Consider the following 18927-nt stretch of genomic DNA (forward strand, 5'->3'; position numbering starts at 1 on the left):
TGCGGCGTTGGGCTTCTCGGCTGCTTGTACAGGAGCTCGTGGTGTCTGCTGGATCGATGTGAAGCTTCGCCAGCGGTGGTTTCCGTGCTGGTGCGTTGGTCTGTTCAGACCTTAGATCGGAGTCTTCCCGTCCGTATGATATCCCGCTCACCTCAAGGTCAAGGCAGCTTCGGGTGCGAGGCGGCGGCGGCGGCGGCGCGACTGCGTCTCGTATAGGTGATGGATTTCATCATTTGCTGGTCAAAGGACCTCTCTGTAATTTGTTTTACTGCTGAGGTGTTTTGTACTGCAGATGTATCTTCTATATAAATCTAGGGACCTTTTCGCAAAAAAATGACTCACAGTTTAGTATCATCACCAACTTGCCACCGCTCACTCCAAGTGACGAACTCAGAACATCATTTTTTATTAGGCTGGTCATAGTGGAAGTAACGTAGGTAGTAACATAGATGCCACATAAGTAAAAATGGTGATGTGACAAGTAGTTAATAAGGAAAGAGGCAAATAGAGTAACATAATATGTTACCATCAAATAGCGCTTTCCAACGCATAATGAGTCTACAAAATAATAAATAAAAGCAATTATGTTACCACACCTAATGATACTATCCACTATGAAGGTAGTAACATAAACTAGTAACATATATAAGTTACTAGTCTAAGTTACTCCCCACTATCACCAGCCTTAGCAAAAAATGTAACCTGTCAACACTCAACGCTCGCACTACACAAGTTCAGTTATGATAATCATCGGACGCATATCCCTCGTTGCCCCGGTGCCTGCCGAGATCCGGCCACCTCGCCGTCACCAAGCAGATTCACACACACACACACCCGCAGTGCCCCGCGAGTGCGCAACCTGTCGGTCGACTCGCGCGGATCCCTGTCGCGGCCTCGTGCGTCCTTCCCCTGGCAGTCTCCCCTCCTTCCCGCGTCGCCTCCCATAAGAAGCAGCACCGCCGTCCCCGCTCGTCAACCTCGCCGCTTTGCCGCCCCCGCCCGCATTCCGCCCCGCCCCGGCCCCCGGATCTCCAGCGGCCGCCTCCCTGACGCCACGCCGCCATGCCCGCCTGCGACGACGACCACGCCTCGCTCCTCAGATCCCACCCGGCCGCCGTCGCCGGAGGGGCGGGCGCCACCTCGTCGTCGCTGTCGTGCCCCTCGCCGCGCGCGGCCGCCGGCCACCGCCACGTCGACGTCGAGGCGGCCGACGGGGCCGCCTCCCCGAGGCGCGCCGGGGGCGTGCGCGGCCTCCTGCGCCACCTCGACCGCCGCGTCTACGCCCGCGGATCTGCGCGCCGGCAGCAGCAGCAGCAGCTCGATCGCTCCGCCGCGCTCCCCGAGGAGCCGTCTGCGGCGCCGTCGCAGACGCAGAGGGAGAGGCCGGGGGAGGAGCTCGGGGACGGGGCGCCCCCCGAGTGGGCGCTGCTGCTCATTGGCTGCCTCCTTGGGCTCGCCACCGGCATCTGCGTCGCCGCGTTCAACCGCGGGGTGAGTTCTTGAGCTGATTGCGGTTCTCATAGGCGCGGCGCTTGCTGCATTGTGTTGTATCTGGCTGGCGTTGATGTTCTATAGGTTATTGCTTTGCCTGCACAGATGCTTTGGAAGAAACAAAACAGTGGTTGAAATCCATGCCATGTTGCAAATTAGGTTCCATTTTCTGCATGATAGCACTACTGATCTCGCTACATTGTTTTTATTTTTTGGCATATACATGTATTCCTAAATTGCCTGTGATTTTCTTAAACCTCAGTCACATTTCTAAGTCGACCATCCAACCATCCTCATCCGCAATCCAGTCCATATGAATATAATCTAGACTAATAATTGTAGCAAAAGTTTTTTTTCTACCAAGATTGCACACTTCTTTTGACTGAAATTTTAGGCTTAGTACTGTTGTAATTTAGGAGGTGACCAAGATTTATGAAAATTACAGATAGCTGAGAATCACCAAGACACTAAAACTAAGTGTGCATATTATGTGAGATTGAAGTGGTGGATGCCAAAACACAACAAATTTCATTAAAACGCGCCCACATTATGTCAGTGCAGCTTTTTAATGGACACAATGTAGAGTTTCTGTTTGTACAATGTTACCTGTAATCCAGACACTAGAATTCGAAATAAATGCTGAAGTTCTGTGCTTACATCCTGCATGACTGATTCTATATACAGCTCCTGTTATTGATTTGCTAGGTTCATGTCATCCATGATTGGGCGTGGGCAGGTACTCCCAACGAAGGTGCAGCTTGGCTCCGTCTGCAGAGGCTATCTGATACTTGGCATAGAATACTGCTGATCCCTGTGTCAGGAGGTGTAATCGTAGGAATGATGCACGGGTTGCTCGAGATATTTGAACAGCTCAAACTTGCGAAACAACCGCAGAACCAAGGAATCAGTTTACTTGCAGCCATCTTTCCGACTGTAAAGGCTGTACAGGCTGCCGTGACTCTTGGGACCGGTTGCTCATTGGGGCCTGAGGGTCCTAGTGTGGATATTGGTAAATCATGTGCACTTGGGTGCTCAGAAATGATGGAGAACAATCGCGAAAGACGGATTGCTCTTGTGGCTGCTGGGGCTGCTGCTGGAATTGCTTCAGGTATAATATCGATAATTAGACACCCTTCTGTTTATTTAGCAGTGAATAAATTTATTCAGTAACAAATCACAAAATGAGAACAACATGTTAGTTGGATCTGGTATTAGGGGTCAGATTTTGTTGACATGTCTACATCACTACTTCCTATCACTGGATGTAGTACTATTTGGTATTTGAAGAATTAATCTGCATACCTTTCTAAAATAACCTGATATGTCATAATTAATGACAACCAACTTGCTGCCTTTGTGCCCCTAACTTCTAACTCCTAAGTTGTGTTGTTACCCCTTTGATATGGCTTTTGCTAATAAAGTGTTTCTTATGTGTGGGGTTTCAGGCTTTAATGCAGCAGTTGCTGGGTGTTTCTTTGCCATTGAGACTGTATTGCGGCCCCTTAAAGCAGAAAATGCACCTCCTTTTACGACCGCTATGATAATATTGGCATCAGTTATATCATCTACTGTATCAAACGTCTTGCTTGGAGAAAGACCAGCTTTTACAGTGCCAGCATATGAGCTGAAATCTGCTGCTGGTACATGCCCTGCTTCTTTTAACCTTTAACTGTAAGAGTGGAGATTCATCTATTCATCACAGTTTGGATATATTACCATAACCGTCTTTTCATCATGTTGTAGGACACAACTTGGATAATTTTGTCTGGCATTAAACCCAATTAAACAATTTTACGTTTTTGTTGAGACATTGGTTACAAGGTCGAGATCCAATTTTGTCACGAAATTTAGTACTTGGCCTTTTCTATATAGACTTCGAGTTCCTCGCAGAAGCCTAGTTTTTCTAATATGTTGGCACGGGTTCTTCACTCAGTAATAATTTTCTCCTTTTGTATTGCAATGTCTGAACAGGGGGTGGTTCTGAAGGTTTTTCTTTTTTTTGCGGGTGGTGGTTCTGAAGGTTACATTGCCTCCCATTTTTGTTTTGCAGAGCTACCTCTATACCTCATCTTAGGAATGCTTTGTGGGGCAGTCAGTGTGGTATTTGGACGGTTGGTAGTATGGTTTTCAAGATTTTTCGCGTACATGAAAGAAAGGTTTGATTTTCCCATTGTAGTGTACCCTGCTTTGGGTGGTCTTGGAGCTGGCCTCATAGCCCTCAAATATCCAGGGATTTTATACTGGGGTTTCACAAATGTTGAAGAAATATTGCATACTGGGAAGAGTGCTTCTGCTCCTGGTATCTGGTTGTTAACTCAACTTGCAGCTGCGAAGGTAGTTGCGACCGCCCTTTGCAAGGGGTCTGGTCTTGTGGGTGGACTATATGCTCCAAGCTTGATGATCGGGGCTGCTGTTGGAGCTACTTTTGGAGGGTCAGCTGCATACTTAATAAATGCAGCTATACCTGGTAGTGCTGCTGTTGCACAGCCACAAGCTTATGCTCTTGTAAGTTGCTCTGCAGTTACGTTTCTGTTTCTCATTGCTTAAAACAATAGTGTTTTATGAAACTAATTGTCTGGACTGCAGGTTGGAATGGCTGCGACATTGGCTTCAGTCTGCTCAGTCCCGTTGACTTCCGTATTGCTTCTCTTTGAGCTGACAAAGGATTACAGGATTTTGCTACCTCTGATGGTAAGTATGATTGCTAGTGCTTGCCTCCCAACTCTTTGTTTGAATCTAGTCTTCTTTCTGCATTTTATGCAGAGATGTTCACGTTTATGTTTCCTATTTTGCTACTGCATTTTCTAACCTAATGCATATTCGTTTGTTTGGTTCTCTCTCTAACAGGGAGCAGTTGGACTGGCAATATGGGTTCCTTCTGTGGTAAACCAACCAAATGATGGTGAATCTTCAGGGTTTAGAGCACCCATGCGTGGTTATTCTTTAGTTTCACTACAAGATAAAAATAGTAGCGTCTGGACGCGAAGTGATTCCGTAGATGATCTTGAGCTTACTATCTCACAAAGTGGTCTTCGTAACTATGGTACCTACCAAGAGGAAGTGCTTCTAGATGATTTGAAGGTTTGGCAGCCTCTTTAATTCTGGCTTAGCCTATATAATATCATGTTAAAGTTGTATTAGCTCTTAATTCTAGAAAACCACATTGCAATTGTGCTGTTGTTACTGATTTTTGTTTGTCACTTGAACTTTTTTACCAGGTCTCCCAGGCCATGTCAAAGAGATATGTTAAAGTTCCACCATCTGCCACAGTGACAGAAACTCTCACTTTATTGAGTGATAAGCAGCAAATGTGCGCCCTTGTTGTGGATCATGAAGATTTTCTTGAGGGGCTTATTACATTAGGGGATATTAGCTGAATGGGCTTTGAACTGGACGGGGAAAGTTACTTAAGTGGAGACCAGCTCAACTCTGATGTACGTGTACACGGTGAAGAACCTATCTTTGAATAACATGCATATATTCCCCGCAAATAAATAAATAAATAAATAAATAACATGCATATATTCCCCGAAAAAAAAGAAACACATGCATATATGTTAACAACTCCGCCTATGTTGTCTCAACATAGCCGGTCCCAAGCCCGGGTAAAGGAGGAGGGTTGTGATAGGCTTGGCGAGCCAACGTAAAAACTCAGCCACTCTTATGGAGATGAAACCCAAAAGATTTTCGTTGGGGCGTAACCCTCTCAGCGACGCGCTACATCGGAACCCGGGTGTGGTGGAAAATGGGCAAGGGCCGGGCCGTCACCCCCAAGGTGGCGCGCCGTATCTTGATCCGGATACGGTGGCAAGTGAGCGAGGATCTGTTCGCCGCATCCTTAGTGGCGCGCTACATCGGCGCCTGGATGTAGTGGAAAATGAGCAAGGGTCTTCGCATTTGACTCGACGAGTGCGAAGGGTAAGGAAGCTAGCCGAGCCTAGGAGGATTCGCTTAGGTAGCTGGAACGTAGGGTCTTTGACAGAGAAGCTTCGGGAGCTAGTTGATGCAGCGGTGAGGAGAGGTGTTGATATCCTTTGCGTCCAAGAAACCAAATGGAGAGGACAGAAGGCGAAGGAGGTGGAGGATACCGGCTTCAAGCTATGATACACGGGGACGTCTGCAAGCAGAAATGGCGTAGGCATCTTGATCAACAAGAGCCTCAAGTATGGAGTGGTAGACGTCAAGAGACGTGGGGACCGGATTATCCTGGTCAAGCTGGTAGTTGAGGACTTGGTTCTCAATGTTATCAGCGCGTATGCCCCGCAAGTAGGCCACAATGAGAACACCAAGAGGGAGTTCTGGGAAGGCCTGGAAGACATGGTTAGGAGTGTACCGATTGGTGAGAGGCTCTTCATAGGAGGAGACCTCAATGGCCACGTGGGTACATCTAACACGGGTTTTGAAGGGGCGCATGGGGGCTTTGGCTATGGCATCAGGAATCAAGAAGGAGATGTCTTAAGCCTTGCTCTAGCCTACAACATGATTGTAGCTAACACCCTCTTTAGAAAGAGAGAATCACATCTGGTGACTTTTAGTAGTGGCCAACACTCTAGCCAGATTGATTTCATCCTCTCGAGAAGAGAAGATAGGCGTGCGTGCCTAGACTGTAAGGTAATACCTGGAGAGAGTGTTGTACCCCAGCATAAGCTGGTGGTTGCTGACTTCCGCTTTCGGATGCGTGTCCAGCGGGATAAGCGCGCCAAAGTCGCTAGAACGAAGTGGTGGAAGCTCAAGGGGGAGGCAGCTCAGGCGTTCAAGGAGAGGGTCATTAAGGAGGGCCCTTGGGAGGAAGGAGGGGATGCAGACAATGTGTGGATGGAGATGGCGACTTGCATTCGTAAGGTGGCCTTGGAGGAGTTTGGAGTGTCCAGGGGAAGGAGAAGCGAAGATAAGGATACCTGGTGGTGGAATGATGATGTCCAAAAGGCGATTAAGAGAAGAAAGATTGCTTCAGATGCCTATACCTGGTTAGGAGTGCAGACAACATAGAGAAGTACAAGATGGCAAAGAAGGCCGCAAAGCGAGCTGTTGGTGAAGCAAGGGGTCGGGCATATGAGGACCTCTACCAACGGTTAGGCACGAAGGAAGGCGAAAGGGACATCTATAAGATGGCCAAGATCCGAGAGAGGAAGACGAGGGATATTGGCCAAGTCAAATGCATCAAGGACGGAGCAGGCCAACTCTTGGTGAAGGACGAGGAGATTAAGCATAGATGGCGGGAGTACTTCGACAAGCTGTTCAAGGGGGAGAATGAGAGTTCTACCATTGAGCTGGACGACTCCTTTGATGAGACCAACATGCGTTTTGTGCGGCGAATCCAGGAGTCTGAGGTCAAGGAGGCTTTAAAAAGGATGAAAGGAGGCAAGGCGATGGGCCCAAATTGTATCCCCATTGAGGAGTGGAAAGGTCTCGGGGACATAGCGATAGTATGGCTAACCAAGCTTTTCAACCTCATTTTTCGGGCAAACAAGATGCCAGAAGAATGGAGACGGAGTATATTAGTACCAATCTTCAAGAACAAGGGGGATGTTCAGAGTTGTACTAATTACCGTGGAATTAAGCTGATGAGCCATACAATGAAGGTATGGGAGAGAGTCATTGAGCACCGCTTAAGAAGAATGACAAGCGTGACCAAAAATCAGTTTGGTTTCATGCCTGGGAGGTCGACCATGGAAGCCATTTTCCTGGTACGACAACTTATGGAGAGATATAGGGAGCAAAAGAAGGACTTGCATATGGTGTTCATTGACTTGGAGAAGGCCTATGATAAGATACCGCGGAATGTCATGTGGTGGGCCTTGGAGAAACACAAAGTCCCAGCAAAGTACATTACCCTCATCAAGGACATGTACGATAATGTTGTGACAAGTGTTCGAACAAGTGATGTCGACACTGATGACTTCCTGATTAAGATAGGACTGCATCAGGGGTCAGCTTTGAGCCCTTATCTTTTTGCATTGGTGATGGATGAGGTCACAAGGGATATACAAGGAGATATCCCATGGTGTATGCTCTTTGTGGATGATGTCGTGCTAGTTGACGATAGTCGGACGGGAGTAAATAGGAAGTTAGAGTTATGGAGACAAACCTTGGAATCGAAAGGGTTTAGGCTTAATAGAACTAAAACCGAGTACATGATGTGCGGTTTCAGTACTACTAGGTGTGAGGAGGAGGTTAGCCTTGATGGCCAGGTGGTACCTCAGAAGGACACCTTTCGGTACTTGGGGTCAATGCTGCAGGAGGATGGGGGTATTGATGAAGATGTGAACCATCGAATCAAAGCCGGGTGGAGAAGTGGCGCCAAGCTTCTGGCATTCTCTGTGACAAGAGTGTGCCACAAAAGCTAAAAGGCAAGTTCTACAAGACGGCGGTTCGACCCGCAATGTTCTATGGCGCTGAGTGTTGGCCGACTAAAAGGCGACATGTTCAACAGTTAGGTGTGGCGGAGATGCGTATGTTGAGATGGATGTGTGGACACACGAGGAAGGATCGAGTCTGGAATGATGATATACGAGATAGAGTTGGGGTAGCACCAATTGAAGAGAAGCTTGTCCAACATCGTCTGAGATGGTTTGGGCATATTCAGCGCAGGCCTCCAGAAGCTCCAGTGCATAGCGGACGGCTAAAGCGTGCGGAGAATGTCAAGAGAGGGCGGGGTAGACCGAATTTGACATGGGAGGAGTCCGTTAAGAGAGACCTGAAGGATTGGAGTATTACCAAAGAGCTAGCTATGGACAGGGGTGCGTGGAAGCTTGCTATCCATGTGCCAGAGCCATGAGTTGGTTGCGAGATCTTATGGGTTTCACCTCTAGCCTACCCCAACTTGTTTGGGACTAAAGGCTTTGTTGTTGTTTGTATGCATATATGTTAACAAGTACTAGTGTATGCCATTTTGATATTGAATATGTTGGATAATGATTTTCAAAACCATTTCTATTTAGGGCACTAACTGAAAAGAGACAAAAATTTACATCTAACGTAACAATCTTAATGTGCATGCACTTGAATTTTATAAGGTCAACATAGAGAAAGAGTTTTCATTTGCTGGGAAACATGTACTTATTCAAAGGAGATTTTGCAGGAAGCCTGTTCAACCATCTCGTCGTGTCTCACTCGAGGATTCCAGTACCAGGGGAGTGAGCGCGGACTGCCAACATGCTTTCCAGATACCGATTTGACCACTGCCAAAAACCTTATGGAGGCCAGAGGGATAAAGCAGCTGCCTGTCGTTAAGCGTGGCGTTGGGCATAGAACCGAAAGAAGGCGCAAGCTTGTTGCCCTTCTCTATTATGATTCTATCGGCCACTGCTTACGGTTAGTCATAAGCTTCCACTGTTTCCTGTTTTGCTCAAGATTATATATTTTGTCTCAACAATTGTACTTTTCCTGGTCATTTACTTTGTTTAAGCACTTCCTTCCAAAATATTTGATGTTCTAGGTTTGTCTTAAGTTAAACATCTGTAGGTTTGACCAAATTTATGGAAAAATATAGCAACATCTACAATATCAACTATATATAGGATGGGAGTATATTTTATAATGAAACCAAAATGATGTTGTAGATGTTGGCATATTTTCCCATAAACTTGGTTAAACTTAAATGTTTGACTTGGGACAAACCTAGAACTTGGAACGGAGGGAGTAATTGAATTGGTTTGAGTGTATGCTAACATGATGGTTCATTTGCTTCTCTAGGGAGGAGATTGAGAACTGGAAAGCTATATACCAAAGAAAAGAAGATTTCCACATTTTAGCAACTGGTCACACATTACAGTGACCTGTGATATACACGAACCTGTATAGCTTGGAGGCTACCCTCCATTAATTGGACTCGAGCTGTCTTCTGAGGGGGTCTACGCAGGCAAAGCCTGACCAAATTTGCAATGGCGGTTTGTCAACAACCTTGCATTCCCTGGATGATGTACTATTGGAACCATATATGACTGAACCAGTCATCTTTTGTTATATGTGACGCTACTTCACACGGGAAAGGGGGATGGAGCATGCATGTTTGAGATCTAAGGACCGAAATGTCACCAAAGAACTAGCCATGGATAAGGATGCGTGGAAGTTAGCTATCCACGTGCGAGAACCATGAGTTGGGTTTGAGATCTTATGGGTTTCAACTCTAGCCTACCCCAATTTGTTTGGGACTAAAAAAGGACTTGCCCGTGGACATTTTATGTCGTCGGTTTGATGGTGACGTTGGAGTTGCCCTTATGTCATAGCAGCATGGGATGGGTTGATCACACACACGAGAAAAATTGTGTAAAGCGTGCAGCAGAAATTTTGGGATGGCGATCGATGTTGTAATTTGTAACATCACATGGTTCCTAACATCCATTATTAGCGCCTTCATTGTCTCCTGTTGATGGAAACATAACCCGCACGGCATGGTGTTCGGTCTGATAACTTTTATCTGATTCCCATATCTGGAATTGAAGGCTGCCCCATAAATCTGTACGTTACGTCGACGTCGTTGCACCATCGCGTTGCCCTGCGATGCGCTCTACGGTGCCGATGGCAGCCTGCCTACCGTCCGGCGTGGCGCGCGGCAGCTTCACGAGCGCTCGAGGCCGAAGGACCTGAAAAATGAAAACCCCCGTTCCATCCCAGTCGCCTCCTCTCTTTTCTTTTTCTTTTTTGCCAGTCGCCGCCGTGTCAGTCCCGCTGGCTGGTCCGCGGTCCGCGCACAGGCCGAACATTTCACGAGTTGGTTCGGCTGGGCGCACACTACATTCGCTGTGGAATTCCTGGCAGTGCCGGTGCAGTTTCCATACTTCCATTCCACCTGCGCGCGTGCAGCTTCTGACTGCTAAGGAAAAAGTCCATTTTAAACCCTGAATTTGTAGGGGTTCCGCGAAATGAACCCTCAAGTCGAAATTCCGGTCGATTACACCCTGAACTATGTAATCCCGGTCTAAATCGAACCTTCGGGTCGTTTAGATGGCCGGGATTCAGACATTTCGCAGAGGGCGCCCACCAGCTCCTGCTGGGCCAGCCCGCTTTATTTTTTTCGGTTCAAAAACAAAAATCCGCAAAGGGCCCTACACTCTGCTCCCTGCTGGGCCGGCCCGCATAATTATTTTCGTTAAAAAATAAAAAGCCGGTCTGGCTCAAACACGAGACCCCATGTTGGTGTTGTTTGATCGAAAAAAAAGAAACTTCTGAACTAGAATATCAAAAATAAAAAAAGTTCACAAATTTTATTAAAAAAAGTTCACGGATCTAGAAAAAATTCAACAATTTTGAAAAGAAGTTCATGGGTTTTCAAAAGAAAAGTCCATGGATTTGGGAAAAAATCACAGTTTCTGAAAAACAAACTATTAAATTGAAAAGGTGTTCGTGGATCTTTTTCTTCATTATTTCTTTTTATCTTTTCTTTTTCTTTCATTTCTTTTTCACGGATTAAGGAAATCTTCACGGTACTTTCCAAAAATTTCACTCATTTATAAAAAATTTCATCTTGTATTAGAAATTTTTTCAGTGTATATAGCACAATTGTTGAATATTTTTTAGAAAATTGTTCAACATATATTACAAAAATGTTCATCTATTAATACTTTTTTCAAAAATGCTATCATATATTTGCCGCGAGTTTGAATTATCTTCCACACACCTTTTTCATTTTTGTTCGCGTTTCCTAAAATGCGTACAATACAAATTTTGTTCGCTTTTTAAAAAAAAGTTTTTGTTTTAACTTTTATGTCACTAAATTAAAAAAATCCTGTTATATATTTTCTAAAAATACTAAATACTGTTCACAATCTAAAAAAGTGTTCGTGTTTTTTCGTAATTTGTTTGTTTTCCTGTTTTTTTTAAATTGTTCGCGTTTTTGGAATCTGTTTGGGGTTTGCAAATTTTGTTCGTGTTCAATTTTAAATCAGAATTACAAAACATCTTCACTTTTCCAGAAATATGGAATACAAAAAAGTGCGGTATCTTAAAACTGCTTGCAATTTTCAAGAAATATTTTTGAAAATGTTTTCCAATCTCAACTGCTGTCTATTCTTATAGGTTTCTGCACCTACATTTTCAGGTTGTTGTGTACGGTGTAGTGGCTAATGGCTCGTGGTTCGTCTAGGCGGTCGTCGGGTCGAGTCATGGTACTCGCTGTTAAATCTGAATTATTTTTTTCTCGCGGGAAGGGAAGCGAGACAACAGGCGGGTTGCTGGGCCGGCCCTGTCGTACGTCATGTGCGTCGATTTGCTGACATGCCGCTCCTTGGCCCACCAGCTAGACAAATCCCGGTTGATTTTTGCCAGGGTTTGATTTAGACCGGGATTACATAGTTCAGGGTGCAATCGACCGAGATTTTGACTTGAGGTTCATTTCGCCGAACCCCTACAGATTCAAGGTTTAAAATGGACTTTTTCCGATTACTAATTATCCAAGTCAATCATGCATGCAGTCATGCAGGTGCGGCCTCACATCACAGGCCACAAACCGAGACGACAAGCAGGAAGCTGCGTGGAAGCGACACGTTCCCGACGACGCACGCAACGCACCGGGCGGGGCGTCGCTTCTGTCTGCGGCAGGGACGCGTACGCGCCACTGCACGGAGGCGACAGGTCCCGGCGGGGCGCGATGCGGAGCCGCCGAACGTCTCCGCCGAAAGCTCAGTGCGCAGCAAGCCGACGAGGCCGGGCGAAGAAGCCGAAGGCGGGGGAACATCAGGTAGTTATGCCGGTTTTGTACTAACCCGGGAAGAGTTCGGCTGCCTCCGTTGTCGGGCAGTGCATGGAGGCGTCGTCGAGCGCGGAACGGCCGTGGCCTTTTAGCTAGTGGCCGAGACGAGACAGCAAGGGTGAGAGCGACCGTACGCGCTCTCCCGGCTGTGTGCGTTGGTCCGTCCGACTGGCTGGAAAAGAGAGGAAGAGGAGAAAATAGTGGTCAAGGCTCGGGATGGCCTGTTTACACCACGGCTCCCAGTGTTGTCCATCTTTTTCCAAGACTTTTTTTATCAGTTTTTCCATGATTTACTAGGGCTCGGTGTTAACCGATTAGTTGCAAAACTAGAATGCTACTCCCTTCGTCCGAAAATACTTGTCGGAGAAATGCATAAAAATGAATGTATTTAAAACTACTCCATCTGTCCCATAATGTAAGACGTTTTTTGACACTATCCGTCCCATAATGTAAGACGTTTTTTGACACTATATTAGTATAAAAAACATCTTACATTATGGGACGGAGGGAGTAAAATACATCTAGATACATCCATTCCTCCGACGAGTATTTCCGGACGGAGGGAGTACTTTGTTCAGGAGCATCATTTTCGCACCTACTGATCGACTTTTCTACTAGTTAGGTATAGGTATACACGTGGGATTTGCTTTCAGTTAGCAAGGATCCTGGGCATATAGAAAGAGAAAAAATGATGCAAGATTTTCTGTTCGCCCTTCTCCAAAATTCCAAGGAACAAGCCATTCCATAAGATTTGTTGTGTTTACATGCGATGGCTTTATGGAGTTAGCAAAAACTCTGCATATCTATGGATATGCAGAAAACTACGTAAAATATCGCGTTTGTTGTTTGTCCAACACAAATTGACTAGTCGCATATTTTAAAATCATGTGCAAACTTTTGTGTTAGAATGTGCAATGGTGATCTCGGTGACCATTCTAAAACTTAGTTCTGCCGTCATTAGTCCGTGAGGGCCATGGGCGACCGTGCAAGTAGCGTTCTCGACATGGCGGCTTCAGGTAAGTCTAGCCTTGGTCAGTGTGACGTTGTATGTGATGAGGCTGCGGAGTTTGCTTGCTCGACTTTGAGGCTGTGGAGTTTGTTTGCTCGACTTCGTTCAACACTTGCTCGTTGGATCTCCAATAGCGTAGGTGATGTTACCCATGGATACGCCATGGGGAAACTCCAGCGGATCTTGTGTATCCTAGATCTAGGGGCTTCAAAACTTCTTGATTTAGGTCCCAACGGTGTGGTGTGCATCCTTGGTTTGTGCTTTGCAGGCCGGTGGGAGGAGGGTGGTGGTGGTGGTGGTGGGGGGGGGGTCTCGGTGCCTTTTGCATGGTTTTCCATCCTGGAGGTGTTGCTGAAGAGTTTGAGTTTGTTTCTACCATATCGTGAAGGTCTTCTGTTCTCTAAGGTAAAATCCCTAGGTCTGGCTTTGGTGTTGATGCCCCTTCCTGAAGGCGCCATCTTGGAAACCATGACCTTCACCGGTGTCGCTTGTGGCTAGGGGTGGTAGTTGGGGTAATGTGGGGGCGAGTGGCAAACCTAGAATCTAAGTACAGGGGTGCCAAACTTCAATATGTCAATACAACATTTAGAAAACTTACACAGAAATAGTATAATTTAGCCTAAGTAGTCTGAAATAGCACTAAATTTTACACAATTAATATTAACTATAGCATACATATATTATATTGCATTTGTGTAGGGGGTGCCATGACACCCATGGCACCCCCCCCCCCCTAGATGCGCCGCTGGTGGTGGCAACTATGATATTCTAGTAAAGCAGGAGGTATCATTTGGTGGTGGTGCAACCCCAACAATTTCATGTTTGTGGGACTCGTATTAGCTACGTGTTCACTCATATCCTGCAACAATGTAGGTGGTTGTGAAGTTGGAGTTGCGCATCTCAGCGATATTTGGCGACAATATCATTCAACTAGTAGATTCTAGAGATGACTCGATAGTCTTAGGTGGCTTTGACGCAATTCACGGTGCAAAGGTGATGACAATGATGTTGAAGGTCTTTGTTACTGTGCGGGTCTTCATCTTTGTGTGTTTTGGTTTTGACCAGTTTGTTGCCTTGGTGCTCTATGCCTAGTCTCGCTAAGTAGCATGGTCTTGGATTTAATCCAATTTTCTAACCGAGCAATGTAAAGTTTGGCCTCGTTTGTTGTTAAAAATGAGGTGCTTTTTGTATTGCAATGTCAAGGCTCCTTTCTTAGTTATTGGTTTCGACAAAAGAAGTGTTAGAATGAGCAACTTGGCGTACACATTTCCACAACATAGTAGGACAGTTTCGTCGATATAACTAACTGGTGGTTATATAACTAATGGAGGTGGTTGTACTCCCAACCCACCATAGATCAAACCTCCGATTTGATGCCATGCACATCTTGTAAAGGTGGATAACCCTTTTTGAGTGGTAACGGTAAATGGTGACTTGTCGTTCTCCGCAGGTCCAGTTTTCGGCAACATATAAGCACTCTGTGAGCACAAAAGACCCAGCAAGAAACTGTTGATTAGATCCAGCAAACATTTTTATGTACTTTTCCTTAATTCCAAACGTGTTTTTAAATTTCTACTCATCTTTTGTATGAGACAAAAGATTTTTTAAATCTTGTGCTTTATTACTACTTCAAGAAATCATATGCCTGAATGCAGCTGGGTGTACACATCCCAATATGGTAGGACACATGCGTTTATAGAATCGACTATTGGTTACATAACAACTGGAGGTGATTGTACTCTCAGTCCACCATGGATCGAACCTCATGTGTGAGGCCATGCATGCACATCTCATATGGTGGTGGATGATCTCTTTTAAATGGAAGCTTCAAATGGGGGCTTCATCGTTTCCCGTGACCTCAATCTTCTATATAAGTGCTTGCGTCTATGTGCATGTGCATTGAAAGAACCCTGCATGAAATTGGGGATTAAATCCATCAAACCTTTTTGTACTTCTCCTTAATTCCCAAAAATATGATCTAATATTTCCACTCATCTTTCCTACCACACAGAAATGTTTACAAAAAACCATAAGCATTCTTATAACCTCAAGAAATCATATGTTTTCCCATGAAAATCCATTGTTCGAAGGGACCACCACTACAAAGAAAGGCGAACAGCCGAACACCTTCAAATGGTGCCCCTTGCTACAGGGACGGCCGAACTCTAAAACTGGCACTTTGCACCGTGATTTTCCTTCTTTTTTTTCTCACTGAAAGGGACTTCCCGTCGTGATCAAGGCGGCAGTATTTCGTTTGGAAGAGACTGAGCCTTCCATTTGGAGAAGAATTCTATGAGACCAGGTCTCACGGGTTAGTAGATGAGACCCATCCTGATGGATGTCATGTGACATTCACAAATCACAAAGGGTTTGTCTAGGTCTCAGTCGACTGAGACTTCGCGAAGTCTCAGTCAAGCAATGTAGTATGCAAGAAGAAAAGAAAACTGAAAAAAAATTGTTTGCACAAATCTCAATGCAAGATCAACAGATTGTAGTATCGACTGAGACTTCGCGAAGTCTCAGTCGACTGATTTTTAGCAAAGGCGAATCACAAAGCATCTACCCCACCCCGCACCTGAAATCAGGGGAGGGGAGAGATTAGATGCTTTGTGATTTGTGAATGACACGTGTCATCCATCAGGACGGGTCACACCTGTTTTATATGAGACCTGGTCTCATATACCACGGCTGCCATGTTTACCGAGTCAACTACGAGTCTTCCAAGTTCCAATTTTCTGTGGTTGTGTTCGGAGATTCTTATATCTATATAAGCTCAGATTCTAGATGTTAGCCTCCCCCAGCATTCCCTTCGAAGCAAGCAACATCCATGGCGTTCGTCTCGCAGCTGTTGCTCGTCCTGTCGTGCATCATCTGCCATGTTCTCATCGCCGGTGCAGCGAGCGAGCAGAGCTATAAGATATTCTCGACGAGCTCGCTCAAGCCTCAAGCCGTCTGCTCCGATCCCAAAGGTACGTAGTGGATCACTGATCAGTAGTGTGGACGGATGGGCGTAGCTTTCTGCAACTTGATTAATTATTCCATTCGTGTGTTGATTTTGCAGTGAATCCGTCGTCGTCGAGTGGAGCCACGGTGCCCTTGAACCACAGGCACGGCCCGTGCTCGCCGGCGCCCTCCAAGAAGGAGCCTGCCTTCGAGGAGCTGCTCCGCCGTGACCAGCTCCGAGCCGGCTACGTCCAGCGCAAGTTCTCCAAGAACCACCGCGGCGGCGGGCTGCAGCAGTCGGAGGAGCTCAAGGTGCCCACCGAACTGGGTTCTTCCCTGGACACGCTGGAGTACGTCATAACTGTGGGCGTTGGCTCGCCGGCGGTGCAGCAGACCATGACCATGGACACCGGGAGCGACGTGTCGTGGGTGCACTGCAACTCCAACTCCACGGCCGGGTCGACGCCCTTCGACCCCGCCAAGTCGAGCACGTACTCCCCGTTCTTGTGCGGCGCCGCGGCGTGCACACAGCTCGGCGCCGAGGCCAACACCTGCTCCAACTCGGAGTGCCAGTACATGGTCCGCTACGGCGACGGCTCCAACACCACCGGCACGTACGGCTCCGACACGCTGGCGCTGGGCTCGGACACGGTCAAGGATTTCCAGTTCGGTTGCAGCCGCGTCGAGGAGGGCTTCGGCGACAAGACCGACGGGCTCATGGGGCTCGGCGGCGACGCGCAGTCGCTCATCTCGCAGACCGCGGCGAAGTACGGCAGGGCCTTCTCCTACTGCCTCCCGCCTTCCCCCGGCTCCAAGGGGTTCCTGACGCTCGGCGCGCAGACCGGCACGACGGGCTTTGCGACGACGGGGATGCTCCGAAGCGAGCAGGCCCCGACGTTCTACGGCGTGCTACTCCAGGGCATCAAGGTCGGCGGTGAGCAGCTCAGCGTGGCGCCCTCCGTCTTCTCCGCCGGGTCCGTGATGGACTCCGGGACCATCATCACGCGGCTGCCGCCCACGGCGTACACGGCGCTCAAGACGGCGTTCAAGGACGGCATGAAGCAGTACCCGCCGGCGCCGTCCAGGAGCATCTTGGACACGTGCTTCGACTTCAGCGGCCAGGACAACGTCAGCATACCGACCGTCGCTCTCGTGTTCGACGGCGGCGCGGTCGTCGACCTCGACGCGAACGGGATCATATTCGGCAGCTGCCTCGCGTTCACGGGCACCGACGACGACGAGAGCACCGGCATCATCGGCAACGTGCAGCAGAGGACGCTCGAGGTGCTCTACGACGTAGGCCAGAGCGTCTTCGGGTTCAAGCCCAGCGCGTGCTAGCTGCTCGTCAGCGCGAGAGCTCAGCGCTCGCGCGCGGGACACGAGTGCACCACAACTCCACAAGGGAAGGAAGGAAGGGTGGCCAGCTAGGCTGCTCTCATGTGGCTGTCTTCTTGTTTGTAGTCGCGAGGTAAGGGACACGAAGAGGGCCAAAAAATCGTTTCGAAAAAAAGAGAGGGCCAAAATCATCATCTAGCAGACTATTTAATAGCAGCAACATGATGCGACGCATGTGTAATCTTTCAAATCAAACTATTAGGATAATCTTAGTTCTAAATTTTCATTAATATGAATAAAGAAAGAAATGGATTAAACGAAGACTAAATTTCAGTTTCACCCCTATTTTGCCGCTTTAATGGAATTACGCCGTTTAAGACATTTTCATTTGTTTCACCCCATTTAAAAAAAGTCAAGCCGCATTTGACCCCTTAAAAATTTAGCACATTATGTCAAATCATCACACAGTTGTCAGCATACACATGGCGTGCTACTCGACGGGGTTTCCTCCAGACAGTTTATTCCATATGCGTTTGCCCGCCTGCCCCACGTGCTCGGCTCCAAACATCAACAATTGTAGTGGCCAGAATAAGGCCTTGCATATCCCCAGAAGCATTATATTTTGGTCTTTCATATGTCCACGGACACGTTCAAACCTGTTTGCAGACAGGAGCCGAACGAGCGCTATTTGTCTATTCGGGCAACGTCGGGCTCCATTTCCAAAACCCCAAATCCATGCATATCATGCGCATAGACCCTTCGATCAATATGCACACAACAATTCAACACAAGTCAAAATGATCCACGATAAATAAAAATCATAATTCATACACAGTCGTTATTCATGAGGTCAAGCGACTTTCCCGAGGTCATTGGTCTCATTCTTTTGGTTGGTGAACCACACTTCCATTATCCATGAGGCTAGTGTCGGCCAAAATGATCCTCGACTCCTCGGTGTTTCCCGCGAGCCTCATGTTTCTATCTCTCAATCTCAAATGCTCTCACATACCTTCGACTTCTCAAGCTCCATTTGCTCTCATGTCTTCGTCTTCTCCATATTCATCCTTTCCCACTCAATTTGAACCTATCCCACACCGGCTGCCGGTTGAATTCCATCCTCTCCATTTGGGCGACCAAGAGGAGCTTGTAGCTATCCTCCTTCTTGTCTCCTTTTTTCACCCCCTTGTGCAGGGCCCCTGGCTAGCGAGAGGGCGTGGATGTGGATGTTCAGAGAGAAGTTGTTGTTGGGGAACGTAGCAGAAATTCAAAATTTTTCTACGTGTCACCAAGATCTATCTATGGAGAAACCAGCAACGAGGGGAAGGAGAGTGCATCTACATACCCTTGTAGATTGCTAAGCGGAAGCGTTCAAGAGAACGGGGTTGAAGGAGTCGTACTCGTCGTGATCCAAATCACCAGAGATCCTAGTGCCGAACGGACGGCACCTCCGCGTTCAACA

The 18927-nt window shown here is 47.1% G+C and overlaps 2 protein-coding genes across 2 annotated transcripts; both read left to right on the forward strand.

The window, feature by feature from the left end:
- The first annotated feature begins 790 nt into the window (after positions 1-790).
- Positions 791-9929, forward strand: LOC123138044 (chloride channel protein CLC-f). Its single transcript, XM_044557939.1, has 9 exons — positions 791-1491; positions 2197-2599; positions 2937-3131; positions 3542-3996; positions 4078-4182; positions 4339-4572; positions 4710-4925; positions 8573-8805; positions 9187-9929. Exons 1-7 carry the CDS (start codon positions 1063-1065, stop codon positions 4866-4868), a joined length of 1980 nt encoding a protein of 659 aa, XP_044413874.1. The 5' UTR covers positions 791-1062; the 3' UTR covers positions 4869-4925; positions 8573-8805; positions 9187-9929.
- A 5946-nt stretch (positions 9930-15875) lies between these two features.
- Positions 15876-18096, forward strand: LOC123138045 (aspartyl protease family protein At5g10770). The gene is made up of 2 exons (XM_044557940.1): positions 15876-16159; positions 16252-18096. Exons 1-2 carry the CDS (start codon positions 16018-16020, stop codon positions 17469-17471), a joined length of 1362 nt encoding a protein of 453 aa, XP_044413875.1. The 5' UTR covers positions 15876-16017; the 3' UTR covers positions 17472-18096.
- Positions 18097-18927: the final 831 nt, after the last annotated feature.

This window comes from Triticum aestivum, chromosome 6B (genome assembly GCF_018294505.1).
Source record: "Triticum aestivum cultivar Chinese Spring chromosome 6B, IWGSC CS RefSeq v2.1, whole genome shotgun sequence".
Classification (NCBI taxonomy): Eukaryota; Viridiplantae; Streptophyta; class Magnoliopsida; order Poales; family Poaceae; genus Triticum; species Triticum aestivum.

Excerpts from the sequence above, each read along its gene's own strand:
- LOC123138044 (XM_044557939.1), top strand. The coding sequence starts at position 1,063 with ATGCCCGCCTGCGACGACGACCACGCCTCGCTCCTCAGATCCCACCCG. Across the intron at positions 2,600-2,936 it reads TGCTGCTGGAATTGCTTCAG|GCTTTAATGCAGCAGTTGCT; the intron begins GTATAATATCGA and ends GTGGGGTTTCAG. Across the intron at positions 4,573-4,709 it reads TGCTTCTAGATGATTTGAAG|GTCTCCCAGGCCATGTCAAA; the intron begins GTTTGGCAGCCT and ends CTTTTTTACCAG.
- LOC123138045 (XM_044557940.1), top strand. The coding sequence starts at position 16,018 with ATGGCGTTCGTCTCGCAGCTGTTGCTCGTCCTGTCGTGCATCATCTGC. Across the intron at positions 16,160-16,251 it reads CGTCTGCTCCGATCCCAAAG|TGAATCCGTCGTCGTCGAGT; the intron begins GTACGTAGTGGA and ends TTGATTTTGCAG.